Genomic DNA, 27386 nt, shown 5'->3' with positions numbered 1-27386 from the left:
GTTTTTTCGTATAAAAAAAATTTTCTCAGGTCCCTGGGCTGGGTTTTTTCGTATAGAAAAAATTTGCTCAGGTCCCTGAGCTGGGTTTTTTTCGTATAGAAAAAATTTGCTCAGGTCCCTGAGCTGGGTTTTTTCGTATAGAAAAAATTTGCTCAGGTCCCTGAGATGGGTTTTTTCGTATAGAAAAAATTTGCTCAGGTCCCTGAGCTGGGTTTTTTCGTATAGAAAAAATTTGCTCAGGTCCCTGAGCTGGGTTTTTTCGTATAGAAAAAATTTGCTCAGGTCCCTGAGCTGGGTTTTTTCGTATAGAAAAAATTTGCTCAGGTCCCTGAGCTGGGTTTTTTCGTATAGAAAAAATTTGCTCAGGTCCCTGAGCTGGGTTTTTTCGTATAGAAAAAATTTGCTCAGGTCCCTGAGCTGGGTTTTTTCGTATAGAAAAAATTTGCTCAGGTCCCTGAGCTGGGTTTTTTCGTATAGAAAAAATTTGCTCAGGTCCCTGAGCTGGGTTTTTTCGTATAGAAAAAATTTGCTCAGGTCCTTGAGCTGGGTTTTTTCATATAGAAAAAATTTGCTCAGGTCCCTGAGCTGGGTTTTTTCGTAAAGAAAAAATTTGCTCAGGTCCCTGAGCTGGGTTTTTTCGTAAAGAAAAAATTTGCTCAGGTCCCTGAGCTGGGTTTTTTCGTAAAGAAAAAATTTGCTCAGGTCCCTGAGCTGGGTTTTTTCGTATAGAAAAAATTTGCTCAGGTCCCTGAGCTGGGTTTTTTCGTATAGAAAAAATTTGCTCAGGTCCCTGAGCTGGGTTTTTTCGTATAGAAAAAATTTGCTCAGGTCCCTGAGCTGGGTTTTTTCGTATAGAAAAAATTTGCTCAGGTCCCTGAGCTGGGTTTTTTCGTATAGAAAAAATTTGCTCAGGTCCCTGAGCTGGGTTTTTTCGTATAGAAAAAATTTGCTCAGATCCCTGAGCTGGGTTTTTTCGTATAGAAAAAATTTGCTCAGGTCCCTGAGCTGGGTTTTTTCGTATAGAAAAAATTTGCTCAGGTCCCTGAGCTGGGTTTTTTCGTATAGAAAAAGTCTGCTCAGGTCCCTGAGCTGGGTTTTTTCGTATAGAAAAAATTTGCTCAGGTCCCTGAGCTGGGTTTTTTCGTATAGAAAAAATGTGCTGAGGTCCCTGAGCTGGGTTTTTTCATATAGAAAAAATTTACTCAGTTCCCTGAGCTAGGTTTTTTCGTATAGAAAAAGTTTGCTCAGGTCCCTGAGCTGGGTTTTTTCGTATAGAAAAAATTTTCTCAGGTCCCTGAGCTGGGTTTTTTTTTCGTATAGAAAAAATTTGCTCAACTCCCTGAGCTGGGTTATTTCGTATAGAAAAAATTTGCTCAGGTTCCTGAGCTGGTTTTTTCGTATAGAAAAAATTTCCTCAGCTCCCTGAGCTGGTTTTTTCGTATAGAAAAAATTTCCTCAGCTCCCTGAGCTGGTTTTTTCGTATAGAAAAAATTTGCTCAGGTTCCTGAGCTGGTTTTTTCGTATAGAAAAAATTTCCTCAGCCCCCTGAGCTGGTTTTTTCGTATAGAAAAAATTTCCTCGGCTCACTGAGTTGGTTTTTTCGTATAGAAAAAATTTCCTCAGCTCCCTGAGCTGGTTTTTTCGTATAGAAAAAATTTAGCTCCATGAGCTGGTTTTTTCGTATAGAAAAAATTTGCTCAGCTCCCTGAGCTGGTTTTTTCGTATAGAAAAAATTTGCTCAGCTCCCTGAGCTGGTTTTTTCGTATAGAAAAAATTTGCTCAGCTCCCTGAGCTGGTTTTTTTCGTATAGAAAAAATTTGCTCAGCTCCCTGAGCTGGTTTTTTCGTATAGAAAAAATTTGCTCAGCTCCCTGAGCTGGTTTTTTCGTATAGAAAATATTTGCTCAGCTCCCTGAGCTGGTTTTTTCGTATAGAAAATATTTGCTCAGCTCCCTGAGCTGGTTTTTTCGTATAGAAAAAATTTGCTGAGCTCCCTGAGCTGGGTTTTTTCGTATAGAAAATGGATTTGTTTTTTTTTTCTATTTTATTCTTTTATTATTTAAACAACTTTTTATGTGTTTTTGTATAATTTTTATTTCATTATCATTATTGTGTACTATAATAAGTAAATCTCTACTAAAAAACGCGTTTTCTGTTAACCTCATATGGATCAAAATCCATAATTTGTATAAGTAATTTCATAGTAATTTTGGTTCTGCGTTTCTGGCCTAGTGTTCACGCCTAATTTCTCCAGTCGGCCACCCTAATTTGTATTTTGCTACATCCTGAAATATTTGCATTCGACATCTCTATTTCCGCTCAGGATTGTGCCTTGTATGATCTCATTCTCTCTGCATTATCTCACTGAGCTTTTCCTTTTAATTTACTTTTAATAAATAAATCACTTGTTAACTAAGCATCAACCAGAACTATTATCCTTTGTAAGCGGTCGTTTCATTTGGATAAATTCGATAAAGAACGATTATTGTTCTTGTTTCACACTTCTAAAACATTGCATTTTCTTTCCTTTTTTCTTTTTCTATATTCCTTGCAGATGAATTCTGAGGAAGAAAAAAATTTAGAAATTCTACAGTTTTTGCATCAACTAAAGACCTCTGACCCAAGTTTAGGAGATCTGTCAGAAACGTCAGGAAATGTTTCAGAGTGGACCATTATTGACGGCTAAAAAGTTAAAAAAAAGAAAAACAAAATGAAAGCGCCTATTGTGGGTGTTCTCACAGAAATGAAGCCAACCGTCCTATGCCGTGAGCCTCGAAAATATTTCAATAATTGAAATATTTTCCAAATGGAGCGACCGCTTACCAAGGAAAACAGTTCTGTTCTGTATTTACATATTAAACGTAAATTGAAAGGAAAAGCTAAGTAAACAAGTAAAAAAGTATCAGTCGGCTTTGCCGACAGAGATATACCCTCAACCTGTGTATATTGAAACAATTTTTTTCCAAAAAACGCCTGTATTTAGGGAGTTTTAAAAATTTTGGGCGTTTGAACTGACAAAAATGTTGATTAGGATTTAATATCAAAAGTTTTGCGGAGGAGATACTAAAAAGAATGGATCTCCAGCCACTACATATGGTACCATAGGGATGTTTTCTCAAGAAGTATGAACTTGCCCCTGAAACAAATTTTACCATCGCAATTGAGGCAGCAATGCAAGTTGCTTCAACAAAAATCAAAGTGATTCGAAAGCAGGTCTTAAAGTGAACATGTATCCGAAATTTTGAGTGGGAGGTACCGGATGGAGTGGACAAATATAGTCCATATTTGAACTTGATATATATCTGGTAGATATATTAGGATGTGTAAAGTATGGACCAATTCGGCCACTCTCTTCAAGAGTTATCGTACGCACAATTTTTCCTAACATTTTTGAACTTTTGTGAGGGAGGTACCTGAAGGAGTGGACCGATATGGCTTATCTTCGAACTTAAACTATGTTTGGACAAAATATTACTAAGGCCAAACTTTGGACCGAATCGGCAGACCTGTTCGAGAGTTATTTTGCCCTCCAACCTCCTCACACGGTGTCATAGGGGTTTTTTGCAACTTTCAGGCTATTTTCTCAGGAAGTATGGACTTGCCCCTGATGAAACTTATACCGTCGTATGGAGGGCAGTGAATACAAGTTGCTAAAGCAAAAATCAAAGCGATTCGAGAGATGTTCCTAACCTGAACTTTTCCAAAATTTTGTGTGGGAGGTACCCGACGGAGTGGACCGATTGAGTCCATATTAAAACCTTATCTAAGTCTGGTACACGCTCCACGATGGGCAAAGTATGGACCAAATCGGTTACACCCTTCAAGAGTTATCGTGCGTACAAATTTTCCGAACATTTTCGAACTTTTGTGGGGGAGGTACCGAAAGGAGTGGACCGATATAGCTCATCTTCGAACTTAAACTAAGTTTGGACAAAATATTACGAAAGCCAAAATTTGAACCGAATCGGTTCATCCCTTCGAGAGTTATCGTGCGCTCCAGCCAGCCAGACAGACAGACAGACGGACGGACATTGCTCAATGGACTCCAAATTGTCTGAAACACATTTCGTCCAAACATACTTGGGGTCTAAAACCATTATTTCGATGAGGCACATTTTGCCCGTATGAAAGTGTATATACCCTTCATATCCTAAAGGCTGAGGGTATAAAAAATGCAGAGAGAACGAGAGCAAACAAGGCACAATTCTGAGCGGAAATTGAGATGCCGAATGCAAATATTTCAGGATGTAGTAAAATGCAAATTAGGGTTGCCGATTGGATAAATCCGGCGTGAACACATAGAAATATAATTTCAATACTATATTCTAATGTTAATCTCAAAAATGGTCTCTTACGGTTGATTGTTTATATTAAAAAATACTTTAAAAATTTATGCAACATCTGCTGTGGTTAAACCACAAAATTTCCATTTAATTTTATGAGCATTTTCATTTGAAGACATAAAATCCTCCTCCACATCATGGTGCATCTTTTGGAAAAGATTTGTATATTTTGCAAGAACTTCATTTATTTGAAGTGCTTGGAGCTCAGTTTGCTTGGTGATTTTACAAATATAAGAACACAACTCTTGCGTTGTGGAGCCCAAAGGTTGTATGAGTAGAAAAGCCGTGGCCAAGGCAATAATTTTGGCATCTTCCAAGAGTGGTGGACAAGGCTAAAAAATGAAAAAAATATTAATAAATAATATGTGATGATAATGATGAGCCACCTACCTTTTCTTCCTTCTTCAAAGTTTCTGGTTTCTTTTCCTCAGCTTTTGTGGCCACCTCTTCCTTTTGTTTCTCTTCTACAGATTTTACATCATCCACCACAATTTTATCCTGTGGTTTCTCCGTTACATCCAGATTTCCCTCGTGATTTACTTCCAAAATCTTTACTTCATCATCATCCTCTACATTGTCCTCTTCATCCTCATTCTTATCCACATCAATATCAATAACTTCTGAATTATCATATTTCTTTACCTCCCCCATGGCATCTCTTAGCTTTTCGTTAGTTTCTTTGATTTTGGTCTTCAGCAGCAATTGCTTGACTCCGGCCTCCTTTAAGCGTTTTTCCAACATTTCAATATGCTTGGCATCTTTTTGTTCACGCATTTTGGTCTGCAATAGCTGGGTCTGCATGTTGCGTATGGTCTCTTGCAACACCTTCATTTGTTTCTCGCGGAAATCACTGTTATACTTGAGATCGGTACGTTCGAGGCTCATTTCATTGCGCATGGCTTCCAATTGACAGCGCAGGGAATCATTTTCTTCCTGAGAACAAAAAAGTGAAATTAATCATGAGATAAATTATTTGGTAATCTCCTCCCACCAATTCACCTTTAAGTTGTCGCTATCAAAACGTCTACGCTTGGCACTTGATGACGACTGATAGTCACGATCCTCATCAGACATTTCCATTTCATCATCATCGATTTGTATTGAACGCAGTTCCTAGATATTTGCAATTGCGAAACAAAAGAACTTGTTTAGAACTTAGATATAATAAACTATCATTTAATTTTAACAGATACCCAAAAATTGGTTTGTAAAGTAAGGTTATGTACTATTTTATAATTTAATTTTGCAATTTCTTAAAAACACCTTTCGTTTGTTTCGTTTTTTTTCTAACTGATTTTTCGTAATCCAAATATACCTTTTTGTATCCTTTCTTGTAAGACAATCCCATTGCCGTACTTACCTTTTTTGCGGGAGGAATGTTGTTTGGGGGGAAACATTTAATGCTAATTTGCATTGAATATTTTGTTTAAAGACAAATTTTTGTTACAGAAAACTTTTATCCAAAAATAATTAAATACCAGAAAAATGCTTTCGTTTTTGTGTTTTTGTATTACCAATCGACCAAAAAGTTGTAACTCGTTTTTATACCCTCAGCCTTTAGGCTAAAGAGGGTATTTACACTTTGATACGACCAAAAATGTGCCTCATCGAAATAATGGTTTTAGACCCCAAGTATGTTTGTACGATATCTGTTTCAGACAATTTTGAGTAGATCTAGCAATGTCCGTCCGTCTGTCTGTCTGTCTGTCTGTCGGTCTGTCTGGCTGGCTGGTGCGCACGATAACTCTCGAACGGATCAATCGATTCAGTTCAAATTTTGGGTATCAAAATATTTTGTCGAGATTCGATTTAAGTTCGAAGATGGGCCATATAGGTCCACTCCTTCAGGTACCTCCCCCACAAATGTTCAAAAATTGTCGCAAAACTTGTGCGCACGGTAACTCTTGTAGGGAATAACCGATTTGGTCCATACTTTGCACATCGTGTAATTTTAACCAAACTTAGATGAGGTTCCAATATGGACTCAATCCGTCCACTCCTTCGGGTACCTCCCACACAAATTTTCGGAAAAGTTCAGTTTAGGACCTGGTCTCAAATCGCTTTGATTTTTGTTTACGCAAGTTGTACTCGCTGTCATCTATACGACGCTGTAAGTTTCATTAGGGGCAAGTCCATACTTCCTGAGAAAATAGCCTGAAAGTTACAAATAAACCCTATGACACCGTGTGTAGTGGTTGGAGCGCAAGATAACTCTCGAACGGATCTGCCGATTCGGTCCAAAATTTGGTTTTCGTAATATTTTGTCAAAACTTAGTTCAGGTTCAAAGATGGATTATATCGGTCCACTCCTTCCGGTACCACCCCCACAAAAGTTCGAAAATGTTCGGAAAATTTGTGCGTACGATAACTCTTGAAGGGAGTAACCGATTTGGTCCATACTTTGCACATTATAAAATTTCTACCAGACTTAGATGAGGTTCCAATATGGACTCAATCGGTAAACTCCTTCGAGTACCTCCCACACAAAATTTCGGAAAAGTTCAGTTAAGGACCTGCTCTCGAATCGCCTTGGTTTTTATTGTAACATCTTGTATTCACTGTCCCCTATACGAAGGTACCACTTTCCTCAGGGGCAAGTCCATACTTCCTGAAAAAATAGCCTGAAAGTTGAAAAACAAACCCTATGACACCATGTTTATGGGTGGAAGCGCAAGATAATTCTCGAACGGATACGCCGATTCCGGCCAAAATTTGGCCTTCGTAATATTGTTTCCAAACTTAGTTTAAGTTCGTAGATAAGCCATATCGGCCCACTCCTTCAGGTTAGGTACCCACAAAAGTTCAAAAATATTCGGAAAAATTGTGCGCACGATAACTCTTAATGGGAGTGACCGATTTGGTCCATACTTTACACATTCTCATAATATCTACCAGATAAAGATCAGGTTCGAACGGATACGCCGATTCCGGCCAAAATTTGGCCTTCGTAATATTGTTTCCAAACTTAGTTTAAGTTCGTAGATAAGCCATATCGGTCCACTCCTTCAGGTACCTACCCCACAAAAGTTCAAAAATATTCGGAAAAATTGTGCGCACGATAACTCTTAATGGGAGTGACCGATTTGGTCCATACTTTACACATTCTCATAATATCTACCAGATATAGATCAGGTTCGAATATGGACTATATTTGTCCACTCCATCCCATACCTCCCACACAAAATTTTGGATAAGTTCACTTTAAGACCTGCTATTGAATCACTTGCTATTGAATCACTTACATTCGCTGCCTCAATTACGATGGTAAAAGTTGTTTCAGGGGCAAGTCCATACTTCTTGAGAAAACAGCCCGAAGGGTGAAAAAACCCCCTATGGCACCCCTATGGTCTATGTCGGTCCATTCCTTTAAGTACCTATTCGGCAAAATTTGTGAACTTAAATCCTAATCAACATTTTTGTCGGTTCATGCGACCAAAATTTTGAAACCCCCTAAATACATAAGTTTTTTTGTGAAAAAAGTGTTTCAATTTGCACAGGCTGAGGGTATATCTCTGTCGGCTCAGCTGACTGATACTTTCTTACTTGTTTTAATTCAGTTAATAGTTATAAGCATTATCTTCTTATTTATGAGTTGTTGCTTGTTGGTTTAGCATAAATATTCTCTTTTAAAACATGAAAATGACATTTATTTGCGAAAAATATATCTAAACGGGTCATGAATAAGGTGTAATGAGACATGAATTAATAAACAAATTTAGTTACTAACAGAGCTGAGGAATCGAGATGCAACTTTTAGCTTGACAGTAGGTTGGGTTTCTAAATATCGTTCAACCTCAAATTTACTTCGATTTAAAAATTCAAATGATGTCTGAATTATTTTGAAATTATACTTCTCCGATTTCTCAGCTCTGCTTTTTATATGCTAAGTAGGACATCGATTTTGCATTTTTAATAACAAGCAATTTCCTAAAAGGAGCATTTCTTTATTTTTTTTTTAAATAATATTAGAAAATGTGCAAAGGCTTAAATATAATTATTATTAAATTAAAAAAATCTAACATGTAAAGTGCGTAATTCATAATGTATTATTTGTGATAAATAAAACCATGTGAAAATATTCAAATATAGTGCAAGCAAAAGAAACAAAAACACCATTATGTGTTAGCCGGCCGAAATTTGTATACCCTTCACAATGAGGAACAAACTATATTTTTAATATCACTGAAGCTAGATTCTGGTTGATGAGTTCCAGCAGCTGAAATATCTACAATTATGACAAATTGCAGGGGCGTCTTGGGTTGCAGACAGAGTATAAAAGATTTTGAAATAAATTGATGTAAATGAGATTAAAACCAGTAAGGAAAGGATGAAAGTCGGGCGGGCCGACTATATGATACCCTACAGCACTGTGAACAGGTAATATATATGTGGGAGCTAAATCCATATATTTCTAGACCAAACACTGTCACACATTCCAAATTTCATCAAAATTAGACATACATAGCGTCTTTGGTGCATCAAATACCTTAAATCGGGCGAATATATATATGGGAGCTTTATTCAAATCCGAACCGATTTCGATAAAATTTGGTACACTTATTTCTAGACCCAATTCAGTCACACATTCCATATTTCATTGAGATCGGACAGATACAGCGTGTTTGGTGCATCAAATACTTCAAATCGGCCGAAAATATATATATGAGCTATATCCAAATCTGAACCGAATCAAAATTGGACAGTTACAGCGTGTTTGGTGCATCAAATACCTCAAATCGGCCGAAAATATATATGGGAGCTATATCCAAATCTAAACCGATTTTCACCAAAAGCAATAGCGTTCTTCATTAGGCTAAAACTATGATCTCCCCCAATTTTCAGCCAAATCGAACAATAAATGCGACCTGTACGTTGCGAACGGACGGACGGACGGACATGCTCCGAAATGGCACGATTTGAGAACAAATTGGTCCAGAACGCTTTGATAATGATTTTAAATTAGATTATAAAAAAAATAAAAATTTTAATCAAAAGCAAATATGTTGTTATAACAGATAAAATTGAAAAATGCATTTCCGAACTTCCATGCATTTGGTGCGGAAACTTTTTTCGCGATAGAGAAAAATTGACACCGTATTTCATAATAGTTTTCCATGCTCTACACGGCTATGTGGTGGTATTTTTTGGTTATAGCCCTAATGTACATAGAATCACTTTCTGAGTCGATTTACGAATGTCCGTCTGTCTGTCCGTCTGACCGTCTGTCCATGTATTTTTGTAAACAAAGTACAGGTCGCATTTATTGTCCGGTTCACATGAAAATTGGGGAAGATAGTTTTTTTGGCCAAAGGACGAACGCTATTTATTTTGGTAAAAATCGGTTCAGATTTGGATATAGCCCCCATATATATCTTCGTCCGATTTAAAGCATTTGGTGCACGAAACACGCTATATATGTCCGATTTCAATGAAATTTGGAATTTGCGACGGAATTTAGTCTAGAAATAGGTGTGCCAAATTATATAAAAATCGGTTCAGATTTGGATATAGCCCCCATATAAATTTTCGCCCGATTTAAGGAATTTGGTGCACGAAACACGATAAATATGTCCGATTTCAATTAAATTTGAAATGTGGTCGGAATTTAGTCTAGGTGTCTAAGTGTGCCAAATTATATAGAAATCGGTTCAAATTTGGCTATAGCTCCTATATATATTTTCGGCCGATTTTACGTATTTGATGCACGAAACGCGCTATATATGTACGATTTCAATAAAATTTGGATTGTTTGCCGGGATTTGGCCTAGAAAAAACTGTGCCAAATTATATCGAAATCGGTCCACATTTGGATATAGCTCTCATATATATTTTAGGCAGATTTGAGGTAGTTGATGCACAAAACACGCTATATTTGTCCGATTTCAATGAAATTTGGAATGTGTGACGGTGGTTAGTCTAGAAACAACGGTGGCAAATAATATCGTAATCGGTTCAGATTTAGATATAGCTCCCATATATATTTTCGACCGATTTGAGGTATTTGATGCACGAAACACGCTATATATGTCCAATTTTGATGAAATTTGGACTATGTGACGGAATTTGGTCTACAAATGTGAAAAATTATATCAAAATCTGTTCTGATTTGGATTTAGCTCCCATATATATTTTACATATTTACAGTGGTGTAGGGTATTATATAGTCGGCCCCGCCCGACTTTGATCCTTTCCTTAATGGTTTTAATATCACTGAAGCTAGATTCTGGGTAATGAGTTCCACCAGCTGAAATATCTACAATTATGACAAATTGCAGGGGCGCCTTGGGTTGCAGACAGAGTATAAAAGATTTGAACTGACGATATAAATGAGATTAAAATTAAGACGCACTCTTAAATATTAGACGCCTCCCCTTTTTATACGCACTGGAGGTTATGGAGGCAAGGACGAATGCAGTGTCGGTCCCCATACAACGCACAGTGGTTCAGAATCGTTTTTTCCTGGTCAAAAATCTGTAACTTTTGAACGAATAGAGATATTTTCATAATACTTTTTTTTGTTAGACAGATAACACATTCAGCTTTCAGATGAATTATAAGCGGTCAAATTAGGTCCGGTAGTGGCAGAGAAACTCAAGGTCAAAGTTAAACTTTTGAGTTTTTAACTATTTTTCATCAAAATATGAGAATTTTTGTGTGGTTTTTATATCTTCTTATGTACTAAAGATGGTCAAACAACAACAACAAATAAACAATAAAATTACAAAAAAAAAAAACTAAAAAAAAATCGAAAAAACAATTTCGAAAAAATTTGTTTTCAAAAATTTAAAAAAAAATTCACAAAAACATTTAAATTTTTTCAAAAATTAAAAAAGATACTCCTTGGGTTTTCATAAAACTTATATAACTTGTATAAAAACTCATATACGCAAAAAATGTCAATTTGTGTCAAAAAGCTGTAATTCATATGGGAAATCGTATAGAAAAACACACATTTTTACCCATGTAATTCCAATATACTGAAAAAAAGTGTTAAACGGACGGAACGGGACGGGTACAAAAGTATATATGGGCTAAAAGAGGATACTTTTGGGCATCTTTCTGTGGGAACAGAACATTGTTCCATGTTGCTCCAAAAAAGTTCTAGTCCACTAAATTTGGAATTTCATAAAATTTAGTGCCTGAGGAAAAATAAAATAGCTCATGTTGTGTAAACGCTACGGTAATTTAGCAAAATGATTTTCAAAGGCCACATTCCTACCTACCTTACAAAAAAACAATGAAACAATATCTGTTATAGTTTCCTAGAAATACCTACGTCTTTCTCCAGAAATTTGCAAAAATTACGTATTTCTCAAAAATGGAGAAAATGTTTGTCTTTAGGGGCACGCCACTCCCACACCTTCCAATATTTTGACCTAAGTTTTTAGTTTCCTTAGTTTCAATATGTTTACTATCGAATCCCATATAGAAATTAAATATCTTTGACAAAACAAATTTTTGATTTTTCGCCAGGAAAATCGATTCCTGAACCATTGTGCAACGGAGGAGGGACCTCTCATTTAAAGGTACTTTGAAGGTTTCAGCACAAATTGGCGCTTTGCATTCTCTGAGGTTATAAACTTCCTATCAGCAATTGAAAAAAGACCCAGCTTGGCCGACAGCTAAATATCCTCAGCATGAGACCGTACAAAACACAATATAACAGGTGTGTAGGACCTAAATGTCCTAAGAACAGATCCCTAATTAAGTTGGTTTTGGTTCAAAAGTTTGAAACACATCGAAATAACGGCCTTATACCCGCATATATATATATACCAAAATTAATGTCTGAGTCGATCTTGCAAAGTTTATTCTTCCATCTAAACTTGCAATGTCGCAGTTTAGATCGGATCTTCACAGATAAAAAATGTGTGTATAAATAGATAACTTTTTATTTTATTTATTTATTTATTTATATAATTTACCTTATATAAATATAAGATAAATTGGGAGAATAGCATTAGCAACTTAGGCCATCAGCTATCCAAATTTAATTACAGAGTATTTTTGGTATAATGATTATAGTACATATTAAATGTGTATTTTACAATATGATATAAATTCAAAAACTGCATTAACATTTTCAACTGTAGGAGTTATAAGAATATCCATTCCTTTGTTGTGTAGTATTAGGTTGTGTTCTTGATGCAGAGACGGGCATTCAGAAAGGATGTGACGGACGGTGCAAATATTATTACATTTTTTACATTTATCATCAAGACTCTTGTTCAGTAGGTGTAAGTGTGTTGAAACTGTATGACCCATTCGCAATCTTGAAAAAGTTTTAATTTTCCTTTTCTCCAATTTGGAAGAATAAATCGGCAATGAATTATCGGGATTAATAATGTTGTAATGTTGGTGCGTGAAACTCTTGTACTTTTCATAAATATAAGAATTTATTTCTGATTTTATAACTTTTTTTAAATCAACTTTTTCTATTAATGTATCTGCCACTAAAGGGGCAGAGCATGCATATTTTGCTGCAGTATCAGCATATACATTTCCGGTTAGACCAACATGGCCAGGGATCCAAAAAAGTGTAATTTTGAGTTTGTTATCAATTAACAAATCACGTATATTATTAATAGATGCCCATTTGTTGTTTGCGATGTTGGATACAGCTTTTATAACAGATAAACTGTCCGTAAATATAATGGTTTTTGTTGCTGAATTCTTAGCGATGTTTATGGCGTGTAAGATTCCAGCTGCTTCTGCGGTGAATATAGATGCTGTGTTTCCTAAAATGTGTGCTCCTAGAATCTGCCCAGTATTGTCGACAACAGCATATGCAGTAAATGAGTCATTTTTTGATGCGTCTGTAAATAACCATTTCGAATCCATATTTTTTGATAAAAAGTTGCGGTAATGTTGTTCGAATATTTCGCTTGATGTGTTTGCTTTTATATAGGCAGTGAGATGTAAATCGCAACTGGACTCAGGAAACATCCAAGTGGGGTATTTTTCCTTATAAGACGTTAGTTTTTCTTTAAATGACAAGATATTATTGTGAACACAGTTATACATAACTGATTTATATTTGGGCTTTCTCTTAGCTGAGATAATTTTGGTGACTATTTCATCTAAAATAGATTCGTTTTCAGACATAATCTTAGGAATAAGCATATGTTTGGATTCCAAATATCGGTCTTCTATGGAAGGTAATCCAGATTCCGTATAAAGGATATTAATGGGTGTTGTTCTGAAGGCGTAGATGCTAGCTCGAATGCAATCATGATAGATAGATTTGATTTGCTGTAGGGTAGTTTTTGGGCTGTTTCCAAATAGAAAAAGTCCATAATCAATTTTGCTGAGTACCAACGTTTTGACTAAGTACGTTAATGTGGTTATGTGTGTAAAACTTCGACCAGCCAAATATTTAATAATATTTGCCCTGCGGACAAGATTCTTTTTCAAACTGAGTATGTGTTGATTCCAACGATAGTTTTTTTCAAAGATAATTCCCAAGACTTTCAAATTATTTACGCTAGGAAAGACAGTGTTGTTGACTGAAAGTTCTGGAGAGGTACAGTTGTGCTTCCTGCAAATGTGCATTATAGATGATTTTGATGGTGACATTTTAGCCCCAGATTTGTTTGTCCAGGTGGTGATTTCTTGTATAACTTCAGCGAATATATTAGTTGTCGCATCATTGTTCTTGTTTATGCTAATGATATACAAGTCGTCAGCATATAGGCAATGGTAAATGTTGTGTTTATTGATAATACCGCTTATTTCATTAAATGCTATTTGGAAAAGGATGACAGAGAGTGGTGAACCCTGGGGTATACCATTGTGTAACGGAAATTGTTGGGAAAGGTTGTTGTTTATCTTAACACGAAAATTCCTATTTGTTAAGAATGATTTAATATAGTTTAAGATCTTCGATCCAACTCCCCATGATGATAAAGCTTCAAGTATAATGTGAATGCCTACGCGATCAAACGCTTTTTCAAAGTCGATGGCTAATATTGTAGCGTGGCTTCTAGATGATAGTGCCTTTGTTACGAAGTAGTCAATGTGCAATAGAGCATCTGTACAGCCTTGTTTTTCTTTAAATGCTACCTGATTTAAAGCAATAAGCTTGCGGGTACTAAGGAACCATGATAGTCTTTTTGAAATAATACGTTCCATTAATTTTGATACACATGACAATAGAGAAATGGGACGGTAACCGGAAATATCAGTTTTACTTTTATGAGGCTTAGGAACTGCTGAAATTATCGCTGACTTCCATGAGTGAGGTAGAATTCCCATGTTGAAAACTTCATTATATAAAGATAATAGCTTTGACAAGCCTTCATTTGAAAGGTTTTTAATCATGGAATAAGTAATTCGGTCATGGCCCGGAGTGCTTCCTTTTACTTTTTTCAAGGCTAGTGTTAATTCAGCTATGGAGATATTTTGCTCTATAATAGTTGCATGTTTATTATTTGGCGACTGAATAAATCTGGTAGGCAAAGTATTTTTTGCATTACAGAAATCCGAATGGAAGTTGCTGTTTAAAGATTCATTAGACCATCGACTTGCAAAATAGTTTGCAATATCGAGTGGGTCAGTTAAAAGAGTGCCGTTTACATCAATTGCCGTTATGGTGTGTGTGGTGTTTTTGGAAGATATCCTGTTTATCCTGGTCCATACTATAGAAAGAGGGGTATCTCTACTTATCGTTTTTGTGAAGTTTTCAAAGCATATTGCTTTTGCTCTTTTATTTTCAAATCTGAATTTGGCTTTGCATCTTTTATATACGATTAAGTTATCAATAGTTCGGCTCCTTTTGAAAGTACGAAAGCTTTTGACCTTTGCTTCACGAAGTAAAGCCAGATTTTGATTCCACCAAGGAACCATTGGCCTATTTTTAAAATGTTTTAATGGTATATTCAAACTAGCAGCAGTCCTTATAGTTTTTGTAATTATGGCATTAACTTTATTTACATTTCCATCAAGCATTTTGTTCTCTAAAATGTCATCAACAGTTTTTTGGTATCCACTCCAATTAGCTTTTTTGAAGTTATATTTGGACGAAGATTTAGAACGGGACATATTTATGGTGGTAGTTATGTTTGTGATAATGGGGAAGTGATCGCTGTTGTAGAGGTCGTTGAGTGTGTAGCTGTAGGCAATTGGAAGAAGAGATGAAGAACAGCAAGAAATATCAATGTTTGTAAATGTATTTAAAGTTGACAGGTGTGTTGGTTTTCCATCATTTAGGATGCATAGTCCATGTATGTTGAATGCGTTTTCTAATGTAACACCTCTGTGGTTGTTTTTGTCGGAACCCCATAATACATTCCAGCTGTTCACGTCTCCAACTAATAGAATGGGAGTATTTATGTTTTCAAACAGCTTCAGAATATCATTAACATCGAAATTTTCGTTTGGGTGAATGTAGAGTGATACTATTGTGATTTTGATATTTAAAGTGATTTCAATAACGATATTTAATATTTTGGATGAATTGAAAATGCGTTTATGAGGGATGTTGTTTTTGATAAATACTGCCAAGCCGCTTTTAGCGGTTGTATTGGTAATATGATTGGACGAGTATGAGATAAAAGAATTTGGTGCAATTGGGTGTGATTGGACAGGTATGTGTGTCTCTTGCAGCGATATAAATTGTGGGTTGTGATCTTTAATAAGTAGTTGGAGATCAATGTAGTTATTAATTAAGCCCTTTATATTCCATTGGGCAACTTTGAAATTAGACATAGATAATGAGAAAAAAAAAGAATTAATATTATAAAATATTAATTCTCTGTCATATCTATGTCGCCATAGTCTATTTCAGGTCTTCTGGAAGTTATTTTCGCAGGTGTATCTGTAGGTGGTACAGATACAACTGGAGTATCTGATGATGGATTTTGCGTTCTGTTTTCAGATATATTTTTTTGTTTATTTGCATCGCTCTGAGAGAGCGATTCTATTTTTGAGTGGAAGCACTCAAGGAGGTTTTCTTTGTTGATTGTAGTTTTGGGTGTTGTAGTTTTTGAAATTGAGTTTGATGTGATTGGATTTTGGGTTGTTTTTGTTGTTTTGTTTAGTGTTGAAGTTGTGTGGTTTTGTGTTGATGTTGATGGGTTTGATGATGTATTTTGAGTAGCATTGTTGGATTTTGTTTTCTCTTTCTCAGTAGTTTGGGTTTTGCTATCTGTTGGTGTTTTGTTGCTGTCATTAACGGTATTACTTTTTCTTGTGTTTTCTATCCTAATTTGATGTGCGGCAATAGCTTCATCGAGAGTTTCTGTTGGTGTTTCGAATGTGTCTGCTTTTGGGGTATTTTGCATGGCCTCTCTAAATGAGCATTTGTTTTTTAATTTATTTCTCAAAACCTCTTTTCTTTGCTGAAACACTGGGCATTTTTTGTTGTTAGCTCTGTGTGCTTGACTGCAGTTAATACAAATGAGTTTTGTACAGGGTGTTGGATCATGAGGAGTGGTAGAACATACTTCACATATAGGATCATTTGTGCAGAATTTTTTGGTGTGTCCGAGTTGATAGCAGTTTTTGCACTGTAAAGGATCTGGGATGTATTCTTTCACCTTAACATCAATCATTCCAACTTCAATTGTATCTGGCAGATCATAGAGGTTAAAGCTCAAGATACAAGATGGTGTATTAGATATTTTTCCATCTCTAAAGGAAGTAATTTTTCTACATGCTACTACACCTTGCGTTTTTAAACCTTCCACAATTTCATTTTCTGTAAGATCTGTGAGAAGATCACTTCTGACAAATCCTTGGATTGTGTTTAATTTGGGATGAAAAGAACATTCGATGTCGCAAATACCACCTAAGTTTTTAGCCTTCACAAAACGATTTGCTTGGGCTTCACTTTTAGTTAGAATCAGGAAATTTCCATCTCTTGTCATAATGGTTTTTAGCGTAGGCTCACTTGATATTCCTTTTATGGCTTTAGATACTAAGAATATGTTATATGATTTTAACGGTTTTTCCGGATTTGTTGTTTTGAGAATGATGTATTTAGGACATGCTTTTTTCAATCTTGGTCGCACAAGCTCGGGGTATTCTAGGGAATTCCCCAGGCTATATGTAGTTTGGTTTTTTGGCCGTTTTCTTTTTGGGGACGACCCTCCAGGATCCAAGATCCCATAATAGTTTCCTCCAGAAGAGGAAGACATAGTTTTATTAACTTTCAATCACTTGTCAAATTAAATTTAACACCCTTTATCGGAGAAATATGGTGGCAAACAAAAAAGAACAAAGTTTTAAGTTATAATTGGTTGAGAAGCAGACAATGTTTTTGGTAAGTAAGCGCGTAACACAAAATCGACCGTTCACTATGAATGCTGAAGGTAGACTGTGAGATAACTTTTTATTCCTATGCGAATATTTCCGCTATTATTATTTTTATTTTTGGGATTTAAATTGTAATGTCGAATAACCAGCCTTTACAGTCCAATCATGAATATTAACTCCCCGTAAGTTTTCTCACTTTTTCCTTTAAGTTGGAACGGCAGAAAGACAAAACAAGATGAGTTTATATACATAATCACCCTTATAGAAAAGTAAAGATGCGTTAATATCGGCCGGGTCGAACTTTTTATTCCCTCTATCATAAAATATTCTGAACATAACAATTATTTTCCTTTCTGTTACGAAAGTACATATGTCCATTATTTGTGGTGGGGAGGTTTTTAATCACTGGGAACCCTAAATGCTAAATTACAGCCAATTCAGACCGAACATGTATGTAGATAACAACTTCAAAATTCCTGAAATCGTATTTATGGGAGCTATGTATACCAAAACTGTAATTTTTGGTGGAAAAGTTTTTTTGACCTCAAATACCAAATTACCGCCAATTTAAAACAAAAAGACTAAAAAATAAAGGCTACAAAATACCTTAAATCGGCACGTTGCGTGGACCTATGTCCACAATTTTTGATGGAAATATATATTGACCACCTTGAACCCGAAATGCCAATTTCAATCCAATTTGGGCTGAAAATTTCGATCAAAACATTAAAATATCTGAAATCAGAAAGTACCTTTGAGGGTATAGAAGTTGTTTTGATCCTAAATGCTACAAATTCCAAACTACCTGAAATCGGTCGGTATCGGTATATGGAGAATATTCCAGATCATTTGCCCGAAATGTCGATAAAAACCTCAAAATTATCTCAAATCGGTCCGTACCCAAAGTGCCAAACTACATCTAAATTGGGCCGAAAATGTCTATAAGAAGTTCAAAATATATCAAATCGGGTGGCACCGTATATGGTGGATATTCCAAAACTTGGACCTATGTCCACAATATTTTGCGGGAAGTTTTCTGGCCACTCGGAACCCTGAATGCCAAATGATAGCTAATTCCATGGTAAAATAAAGTAAAGGTAGGCCACAGCTAACAGCTGATTACAATTTTTTTCTTTTTATGGCCTAATCTGTCAAAATCAGGGTTGACATTTTGTACTGTTTTTGGCATTATGCAATCATAAAGATAGATGCGTCGCTGAATTGTTCCAACAAAAAACTTCTACTATAACACTATATCTTAAAATTGAAAACAAGGACAAAAAATGTGTATTCGCGTGGCAAAATAAAATTGTTGATTTTGTTAGCAAAACTTACGAATGAACGATTTATCAAATATTGATATTAATTTAAATTTGTTCCAAAAGTACGGGAATGTAAAAATTACAATTTTTGTAAAAATTCTGCTGACATTTATCTGAAAATCGGATGCCAGCAATCACGATGTCAGATTAGCCAAACTTGTCAAGTAGAAAATAAGTGAATGACATTTTTTCACTGTCATAAGTTTGGGAAGAACTTTTGCTATTTTTGGAACACTTTTCCAACAAGAATATTCTGGAGCCTAGCTAAAGAAATGTTTTTGCTCTATATGGCACTTTTAACATATAAAAAGTGAAGCTCTAAGTTCCATATGTTTTTGTAATACGGGATAGCTATGCAGATACATCTACCATTATTATTCAATATTAGGTCTGTACGATAACCCAAAAATTTGTACAAATTCGTACAAATTTTTACTGAATGCTGTTCGATAACAAAATTATCAAGCAAAAGAGAGCGAGTTTGGAGAGATTTTTGGAGAGTTTTGTGACTGAGAACTTGCAAGTTTTTGCTGGGGAATTTTGTCCCGCAAAAATTTGCAAGTCTGATCAGCTGACTTTTAATCACCTGTTCAATGCAAACAACTCGAAATGTTAACATTTTTGACCAAGAAAATTTCACAATTGCACATTTTTTTAGATTCTAAAGCGTTGTGGATAGGATTAAAACATTGAATAAGTAAACTGCAATTTTAAAATTTATGTTTTTGTTCCGTTTGGTTTAAAATATCAAAAGAAACAAAAACCAATTTCATACTTTTTCGGAAACAGCTGACTTTCTTGCAAGTTTTTGCAAAATGCTGTTCGATAACTTTCTGCAATTTTTCTTGCTTGAGAGAGTAAAATTCACTAGAAGAGGTTGCTGAAACTGACTGAGTAATAATTGCTGGGAAAGTTATCGTACACACCTATTGTAGGTCCAGTTCTTCATATATTTTCTATAGGTAATAGCTTTCAAGTAATCGATGTACATTTATGAAAATTCCTCGATTTCGATAGTGCGTCTTTAATTATTTTTGATCAGTTAGCCTTTAGAGTCTAAAGTTTAGACATCTTATACTAAAAGTCTGGATGAATGACATTAGTATCTCCCTAAAATAAATGTTGATCCGTGAAAACCTTATGGACAGAGGTAGTGTGTAGGGAATCACATAATCGGCCACGTCCCAACTAAAGTGCTTACTTGTTTTAAAAATTGATCTAATTATTCCACTGACAACTCCAATCAACATTGTCCACATAAAAAACATAATCCTTCTTATATTGCAATAATACCCTAGGACGGAAATACCGGAAATCGGGAGGTAACGTTGTATGGGGGCTATATGAACACGTGGATCTATACCGACAAATTTCAGGTCGAAAGTTTTATACCCTCAAGGAAGACTAAATATCAAATTTCCTTCATTTCGGTGGGATATTGAGGCCACAACCATAAAAATACCGGAAATCGGGAGTACCGTTGTATGGAGGCTATAAAAAGACGTAGACTTATACCGACAAATTTCAGATGGATTGTTTTATACCCCCAAGGAAGACTTATTACCAAATTTCAGACATTTCGGAGAGATATTGAGGCTTCAACCTTCAAAAGAGCGAAAATCGGGGGGTACCGTTCTATGGGGGCAATATGAAGACGTGGACCTATAGCGACAAATTTCAGGTCGAAAGTTTTATACCCTCAGGGAAGTCTAAATACCAAATTTTGTTCATTTCAGTGGGATATTAAGGCCACAACCTTCAAAATACCGAGAATCGGGAGGTACCGTACAATGAGGGTTATATGAAGACGTGGACCTGTACCCACAAATTTCAGGTGGAAGGTTGTATACTCCCAAGGAAGACTTAATACACAAATTTCAGACATTTCGCTGGGATACTTAGGCCACATGTCCTCGAATATGGTTTTGCATATGCTCATTTTATGCAAATACATATATCAAAAAATGCAAAAATTTCTGGGCCTAGTTCGTTTTATTTTGTGATATTTCTGTCTAATCAGATTTTCTCTACGACCATCCTAATCATAAATGCATTTGCATAGGATTCCGCTGTATGGTAGTAAAGATATTAAAATTTAAACACAATTCGAGACGTGGTATTAGACCGGATTGAAAAGGACCGGCACAGCCCCTTTTGGAACCTGATCTAATTTTGGGAGTCATTTATTACTTTCGATAGTTATGGTACCAATCAGCCATTTTAGTTGGTCACCGTAAACAATAATCTGCGTAATGAATAGCAGTATTAATTAATATGTAAAGTATTCTTTAAGGGGTGACCCCACTTGTACTTTTTCTAATAAAGTTTCTGGCCTGACGCCATTTGACATTTTTTTTTTTTTTTTTTTTTTGAAAGTTTGACAGTTTTTAGCCTGAACTAACCAAATGATTACACATGCAAGTAACTTACAGACAGTTGTGTATACATATTATAGTCGAAACTTCAATTTTTTCGAACTGACACTTGCATGTGTAGACGTTCGGAAAAAAATTGAAGTTACTTTCAAAGCACTTACATTGATTACTGACAAGAAAATTTTGTCGGCAGTGAGGTTGTTAGTTGGTGTGGCAATGAATATGTGTGAGTGTATTTGTGTTTTTCGAACTGCCACTTGCATGTGTAAACGGGGGGTTAGTCCCAATTTACATTAGGCGAGTTTACTTGCGGCAATTGTCAGTTTGTAGGTGAGAGAGGGTGCTGAGAGGCAAAGGGTTACCATATGCCTCACCTCTCTCTCCTACAAAATGACAGTTGCCGCAAGTAAACTCGCCAAATGTAAATTGGGACGTACTCAGGACAGGGACTTGAAAAAATCACTTAGCAAAAAAATGTAATATACTTGTGAACATTTTCATCCGATTATTTTTTACAACTTTCTTCGTGGATAATCACGGCAAGACTGCATCGATCCAATTAAATATTTGTATGTTGATAAAGAACCATCCTATAGCTCTATGAAAAACTGGTTTAGTGGTAGAGCCATCCTTCGGCATTTATTCCACCAACCATTTGCATGAACACCTGGCGGCAAAAATTTGGTTTTTTTTCTCGTTAGATGGATGGAAATGACATGGTTCTTTTTTGACTATGTTAGTGTTGTCACCAGCGTTGCCGACAGTTTTTGATCAGAAATCGTCAAATCGTCAACAATATTTGAAAAATCGTCAACATGGTCCAAAACTCGGTTTGGTTACCGTTTAATGCGATTTTTCGCTGCTATTTTTGTGAATGAGACTGACAACATAAGATATACAATCCACAGCAATAAATCTAACCCAATATCACTTAAATACTGCTATAAAAAAAGCTTTGAGAAGATGATAGTTTTCCTATGGTTATCGAGTTTGGAGCAATGCAGTATGGTAAAGCTGGGTACACATTGCCATTTTAAATGGTAGCTTAGCTCAAATATCGCTTGCTTGACAGTGTGACTGTCCATATTTGTCCGTACACGTACATTTTGGTTGTTGGGCAGTCGAAAATCGATAAAAATTTTCATTCAAAACTGGCTGACAACCTAAAGAGGGCATTTGTAGGAAGTTAATAAAGCTGGACTCATATTTTTTATAACAAAATATATACAGTGTGCCACAAATGTCTTCGTACCCCTACAAGATTTTCCTTAATCGATGTAAGAACACGATGATAAAAGAAAGATGTAAATATTAACAATGTTGGGCTGTTTGCTGCAGCAGACCTTTATTAAAGTTTCGAAAGCAAAGTGTATTTTGATGAACCATAACGGATTTATTACGCCAAAACCGAAAAAAGTTGATATTTCGACACCACAAAAGTCTTCGTACACCTTACAAGTGATGTCATTGCTTTCTGTTTCGCGGTGTTTCTTCCAGACTCAATATTTCAAGGGGTTTTCATTGCGTGTTCAGCGTAGAGTAACCTTATATTGGCGTATTTATAGCTTGATAGAGAAATTTAATGAATATATACACTTTTCGCAACTAAACTCCTTAAAATTTGACGGAGTTTACACTATTATCCTTTGTCTAGCGTTTGAAACAATATACCTCTGATTTAACCTGATATTATAGGTAATACACCTTAATTATGCCCTTTATATGTGACGTAATGTCTTAAGGCATCCCAATTTTTCTGAACGGGAATATAAATTTATCTCAATAATGTAAATTTATCATAGATTTCAGGTGAATGCATCTATTTATTCCAATTAGTAAACACCGCTAACTTCGGTATGGCTCAAAATCACAACATAATTAATATATGCCTATCGACTAAATTTCTTATTTTAAGGTAATCAGGTTTTGTTGTTATTTTCACACCTTCGATCCACCAAATAAACCCCAAATTCAGTACATAACTTTAAGGAAGTATATGAAATCCCTACTAAATGTGAAAGTCGCATTATTTCATTCACGTGCAAGGTCTAGGCGTTATTTGCTTTTTACATAATTTACAGTTACACCAATCATAATATTGCAGTGTGATTTCTAGAGGTCTTACCTTACATTCGACACAAAAATAAACAGATCTTTAGTTGTCATATGCAAGTTATGATCATATCTTTAGTAAACTTAAGTCAAATTACATAAAATTTTGGCCTTCTTTCAAGTGAAACTACATTTTTGAAAGCGGCAAATCGGAGATTTCTTTGAATATACTTATTTGCGATTAGCGGAATTAACTCACTGAACGAAATATTTATCTTTGAAGATTAACTTGATTATTAAAGTACGACAAACATGTCCCATTTGTTTTGAAATTTTTTTCACAAATCTTACTACATATTCCGCGCAACAGACCAGAAAAGTATCCGAACATCTCCTCCTTATTGACTTTTAACAGAAACCGTGGAAATTTGAGGCAATTTGAATAAAATCAAAGAAGTTCCGAAAAGTACGAAGACTTTTGTGCGATCAATAAGGGCACATTTTTTAGTATTTCGTGAATAACATTTGAATTAGTTAACAAAATTCGCCAGTTCTTTCAAGTAACATGGAAGAAATGTATAAGAAGGACAAATACAGTTAAATATTTTGCAAAACTTTTTCCCAAGCTACTGATTATCACTAATAAATATTTTATTACCAGGGGTACGAAGACATTTGTGGGACACTGTATGTATAAGTAATATTTTATCTCGAAAACTTTTTCAGGAAGATTTTCATCTATTACCAAAACTAAATTTGAATGTGGGGCAAAAACTATGAAATACCTGTGCCTAGATATGCCAGATATGTGCGTAAATATAGCCAATCCTTCTGGAAATTGCTATAAAACATTAAAAAGCTCAAAAATCGAGTTTGGAACATTGCTTTCCTTAAAATCTTTCGTGAAACGTAGGTCAAAATGTAGTTATCGTCTTTTATTTCATGCATTTCTGGCTTAGGTGAAAAATCGTCATTTCGGACCATAAAATCGTCAAATCGTCATTTTTCAATTTTGGGCCAAAAAATCGTCAAAATGACGATAAATCAGCAAATTCGGCAACACTGGTTGTCACACATATTTACTTCGTCTTTTTATGATGTTGTCATTTGTTGCAATGTAAATACTGCATTTATGAAGTCAGCCCATGTTTTTGACGTGGAAAAAGTGCTTTAACAATTGGTTTGAGCGCATCATGCTGGAGATTACTTAAGAATACAATAAAATTATTTTTGATGGTAAATATTCGTCTTTTTCATTGTTAGGACAGAAACTTTTTTAGTTCCCCTCGTAGCATAGAATATGTGGCAAAATTTTCAAGTCGATCGGAAAAATATTGCCTGAGTATGATTGTTGGAAGGGAAAAATGTAGTTTTTTATGCATGGTAGAACAAGAAAAGGTAGCAGCAATACCCAGCTGACTGAACTGGGTTGTAGTGTTAGTGTCAAATTCCATTCGACATTTTATGTATTTATTTCTATGTTCGATGTATATTAGGGATATATATTTTTGAAGAACAAATTTATTCATCAGAAAAAAAACTATTTCCCATTAAGACGGCTTCATATCATTGACATGTAACCTCCTCCAGGTCCGAACGACATGCCGCACACTAAAACACCGCTTATAGAGGCGGTACAATATTTGTTAATATGTGTGGTATTTTGTTAAACTTGAAAAGAATAAAGCCCTAATAAATATGTGCTTTTTTGTTTTCAAAAGCAAATGATTGAAACATCTTCTCTTTTTTCAATGAATTACCAGCGACCCGAAAGATTTTTGCAAGTATTCTACTTTCTGCGAGAAATTATGCATTTAGTGGAATGATATGGAAACATTCAAATTGAAAATCTAACGAGTTTTCATTCATGTTTTCCAAAATATTCAATCAAATGTGAAAAATTATTAGTTTTTTAAATTCCAATAATTTATAGACATTTCCTTGTTTTGTTTACATTTACGTTGACACTAAGGTTTACAAACAAAAACAAATTCCTTTGTGGTTGTTGTTCGAGTTGTATTTGTTGTAGTATTAACTTTACCTTGTATTTGTTCTACCATGTTTTTTATGTAGCATAGAAACTAAAAACATGTTTTTCTCGAAATGGCATTCTCAAATCGGTGCCAACTTTAGCTCGAAAACTAATTAACCAAAGGCTTATAAAGACATCAAAATTTAGTCCTTCATCGAACAATTTATTTCGCCTGTTTTATGACCGTTTTTTTATGGCAATTTTGTTTTTCTAAAAAATCGATCGGATGAGGTCTAGATCTTTACCTTCTAAATAAGTCCACAAAAATATATGGTGATTAGATCATTAATTTTCGAGCTAGAGTTTTAATAAATTCATTTTCTAGGCACAACAGTAAACTTAAAACATATTTTCGTCGATTTAGAACAACATGGTCTCATACAAATTACAATGGAAATAAAGATCTATCAGGGGGCACGGTTTAACGTTAACCGATCGCCACAAAATTTTATATTTATGGTTTGTGGAGCAAATGGAAAAAATAAGGTGTTAAAAGCCTTTCAAGAAAATAAAAACTTTTCCTTTTTTTTGGGGTCACACTAATGTATGCATATAGTAGCAGATAGATAGTAAAAGAACACATGTATAATAATGGACCATAGTGTGTTTGAATATAGTAATTTGGAAAATTCGTGAATTAGTTTACAAAAGACGTTTTAAAAATGAATTAAAATTGGTGCTAATACCGATGATAAACATTAAATTGTTACTAACACATTTAAAGAAAAAAAATCCACATACATATTTACAGCCATATTTAATAAATGAATACGTGTAAAAAATGTGCAAGCATGCAAGTGATAATTAGTTAAGAAAATTCTACCATAACAAAAAACACAAAAAAATATAAAAATGTTAAATTACACAAAATAATGTTCACATTTATGTTAATATGAATGTTTGTTTTTAATAGAGAAAAAAGCTTACAAGATGTTTTATTTTTACTGCAAAAAACAAATACATACCGTGGCCAATTTCTTCCATTGATCGATGTTTTTTCTTTGGGCCTTGGTGAAATGGTCCCAAACCTTCTGATTCTTGTGACTAGCAGCATTAAACACTTTATCAATCTGAGTGACTGAATATATATATAATATATATTTTTTTATATATATGTATGAAGATATATATCGAGGCAATAAAAAAGTACAATAAGGTCAAATAATAATAACAAATATCAATAAACTTAAAACAAAAAATAGAAAGACTCACAGGGAATTACAAGTATTAAAATAAAAGAAGGAAATAAAAAACAAAAATAGAACTTAAAAGGAGCGAAAGAGGATCTAGTAGAAACTATTGGGTAGAGGAGCAAGGCCTTCTGTTAGCCAAGTCTCTATTTTGAATTGTTTGTTGTTGTGGTGGTGGTGGTAGTAGTAGAAGTAAATAATTAAGTTATGGCAAAAAAATACTTCCTAGAATCATTTAATTTCATCGAAATTTTTTGTTAGTTTTTACCTAATCATCTTAAATGTGATCCATCCTAGTTTACACTTATTTGTTTGATGTTTTGTTGTATCCATACGCAAGAGTCTGACCATTTATTTTCTTAAACCAATAGAAACCGTCGGGCCTCTAAAGGTTAGGAACTTGAATGTTACAAACCTTTTGCGTCTGTGAGGAGCATAAAATACACCACAAGCTCCTCATCTCACAATGCATGTGTCTTCGAATGTTATTCGTTGATTTTAATGGGGTAAATGTATTTAGACCGAGCGAGGTTGAATGTTATTTACCTTTATGTGTGACTTGAGTTCGATTTAAAAATGTAATGTGTTTGTTGTTAATTTTTGAACTAATAATTAATCTTGAACTAATCCAAATCTGACTATGCCGAGTTTGCTGTGATCTAATCTGAAGAAATTAATCATATATCCTACACCACAATGTGATACGTAACAGGTTGGAACGATTGTGCGGCTTCAATAAGTCAGAATCCAGGATTTAACTTTGCTTCCGATTTCATTCCAAGCGAAATATGATCTCCTTGTCCTGTTTCCAGCACGGTC

The 27386-nt window shown here is 34.9% G+C and overlaps 1 protein-coding gene across 1 annotated transcript in view; it reads right to left on the bottom strand.

Annotated features, from left to right (window-relative positions):
* Positions 1 to 2067: 2067 nt before the first annotated feature.
* The window catches only part of LOC141402193 (uncharacterized), a 28899-nt gene continuing 3580 nt past the window's right edge, over positions 2068 to 27386 (bottom strand). Inside the window, exons 4-7 of the mRNA XM_073983021.1 lie at positions 26343 to 26455; positions 5342 to 5455; positions 4733 to 5275; positions 2068 to 4674 (exon numbers count right to left, since the gene is read on the bottom strand). Coding sequence (XP_073839122.1) covers positions 4390 to 4674; positions 4733 to 5275; positions 5342 to 5455; positions 26343 to 26455 — 1055 coding nt within the window. The 3' untranslated portion in view covers positions 2068 to 4389. The remainder of the gene's footprint in view (positions 4675 to 4732; positions 5276 to 5341; positions 5456 to 26342; positions 26456 to 27386) is intronic.

Source organism: Musca autumnalis, unplaced genomic scaffold (assembly GCF_047663935.1).
Source record: "Musca autumnalis isolate F117 unplaced genomic scaffold, ASM4766393v1 scaffold_4, whole genome shotgun sequence".
NCBI classification, from domain to species: Eukaryota; Metazoa; Arthropoda; class Insecta; order Diptera; family Muscidae; genus Musca; species Musca autumnalis.
This window is presented reverse-complemented; position numbering and strand designations above follow the sequence as displayed.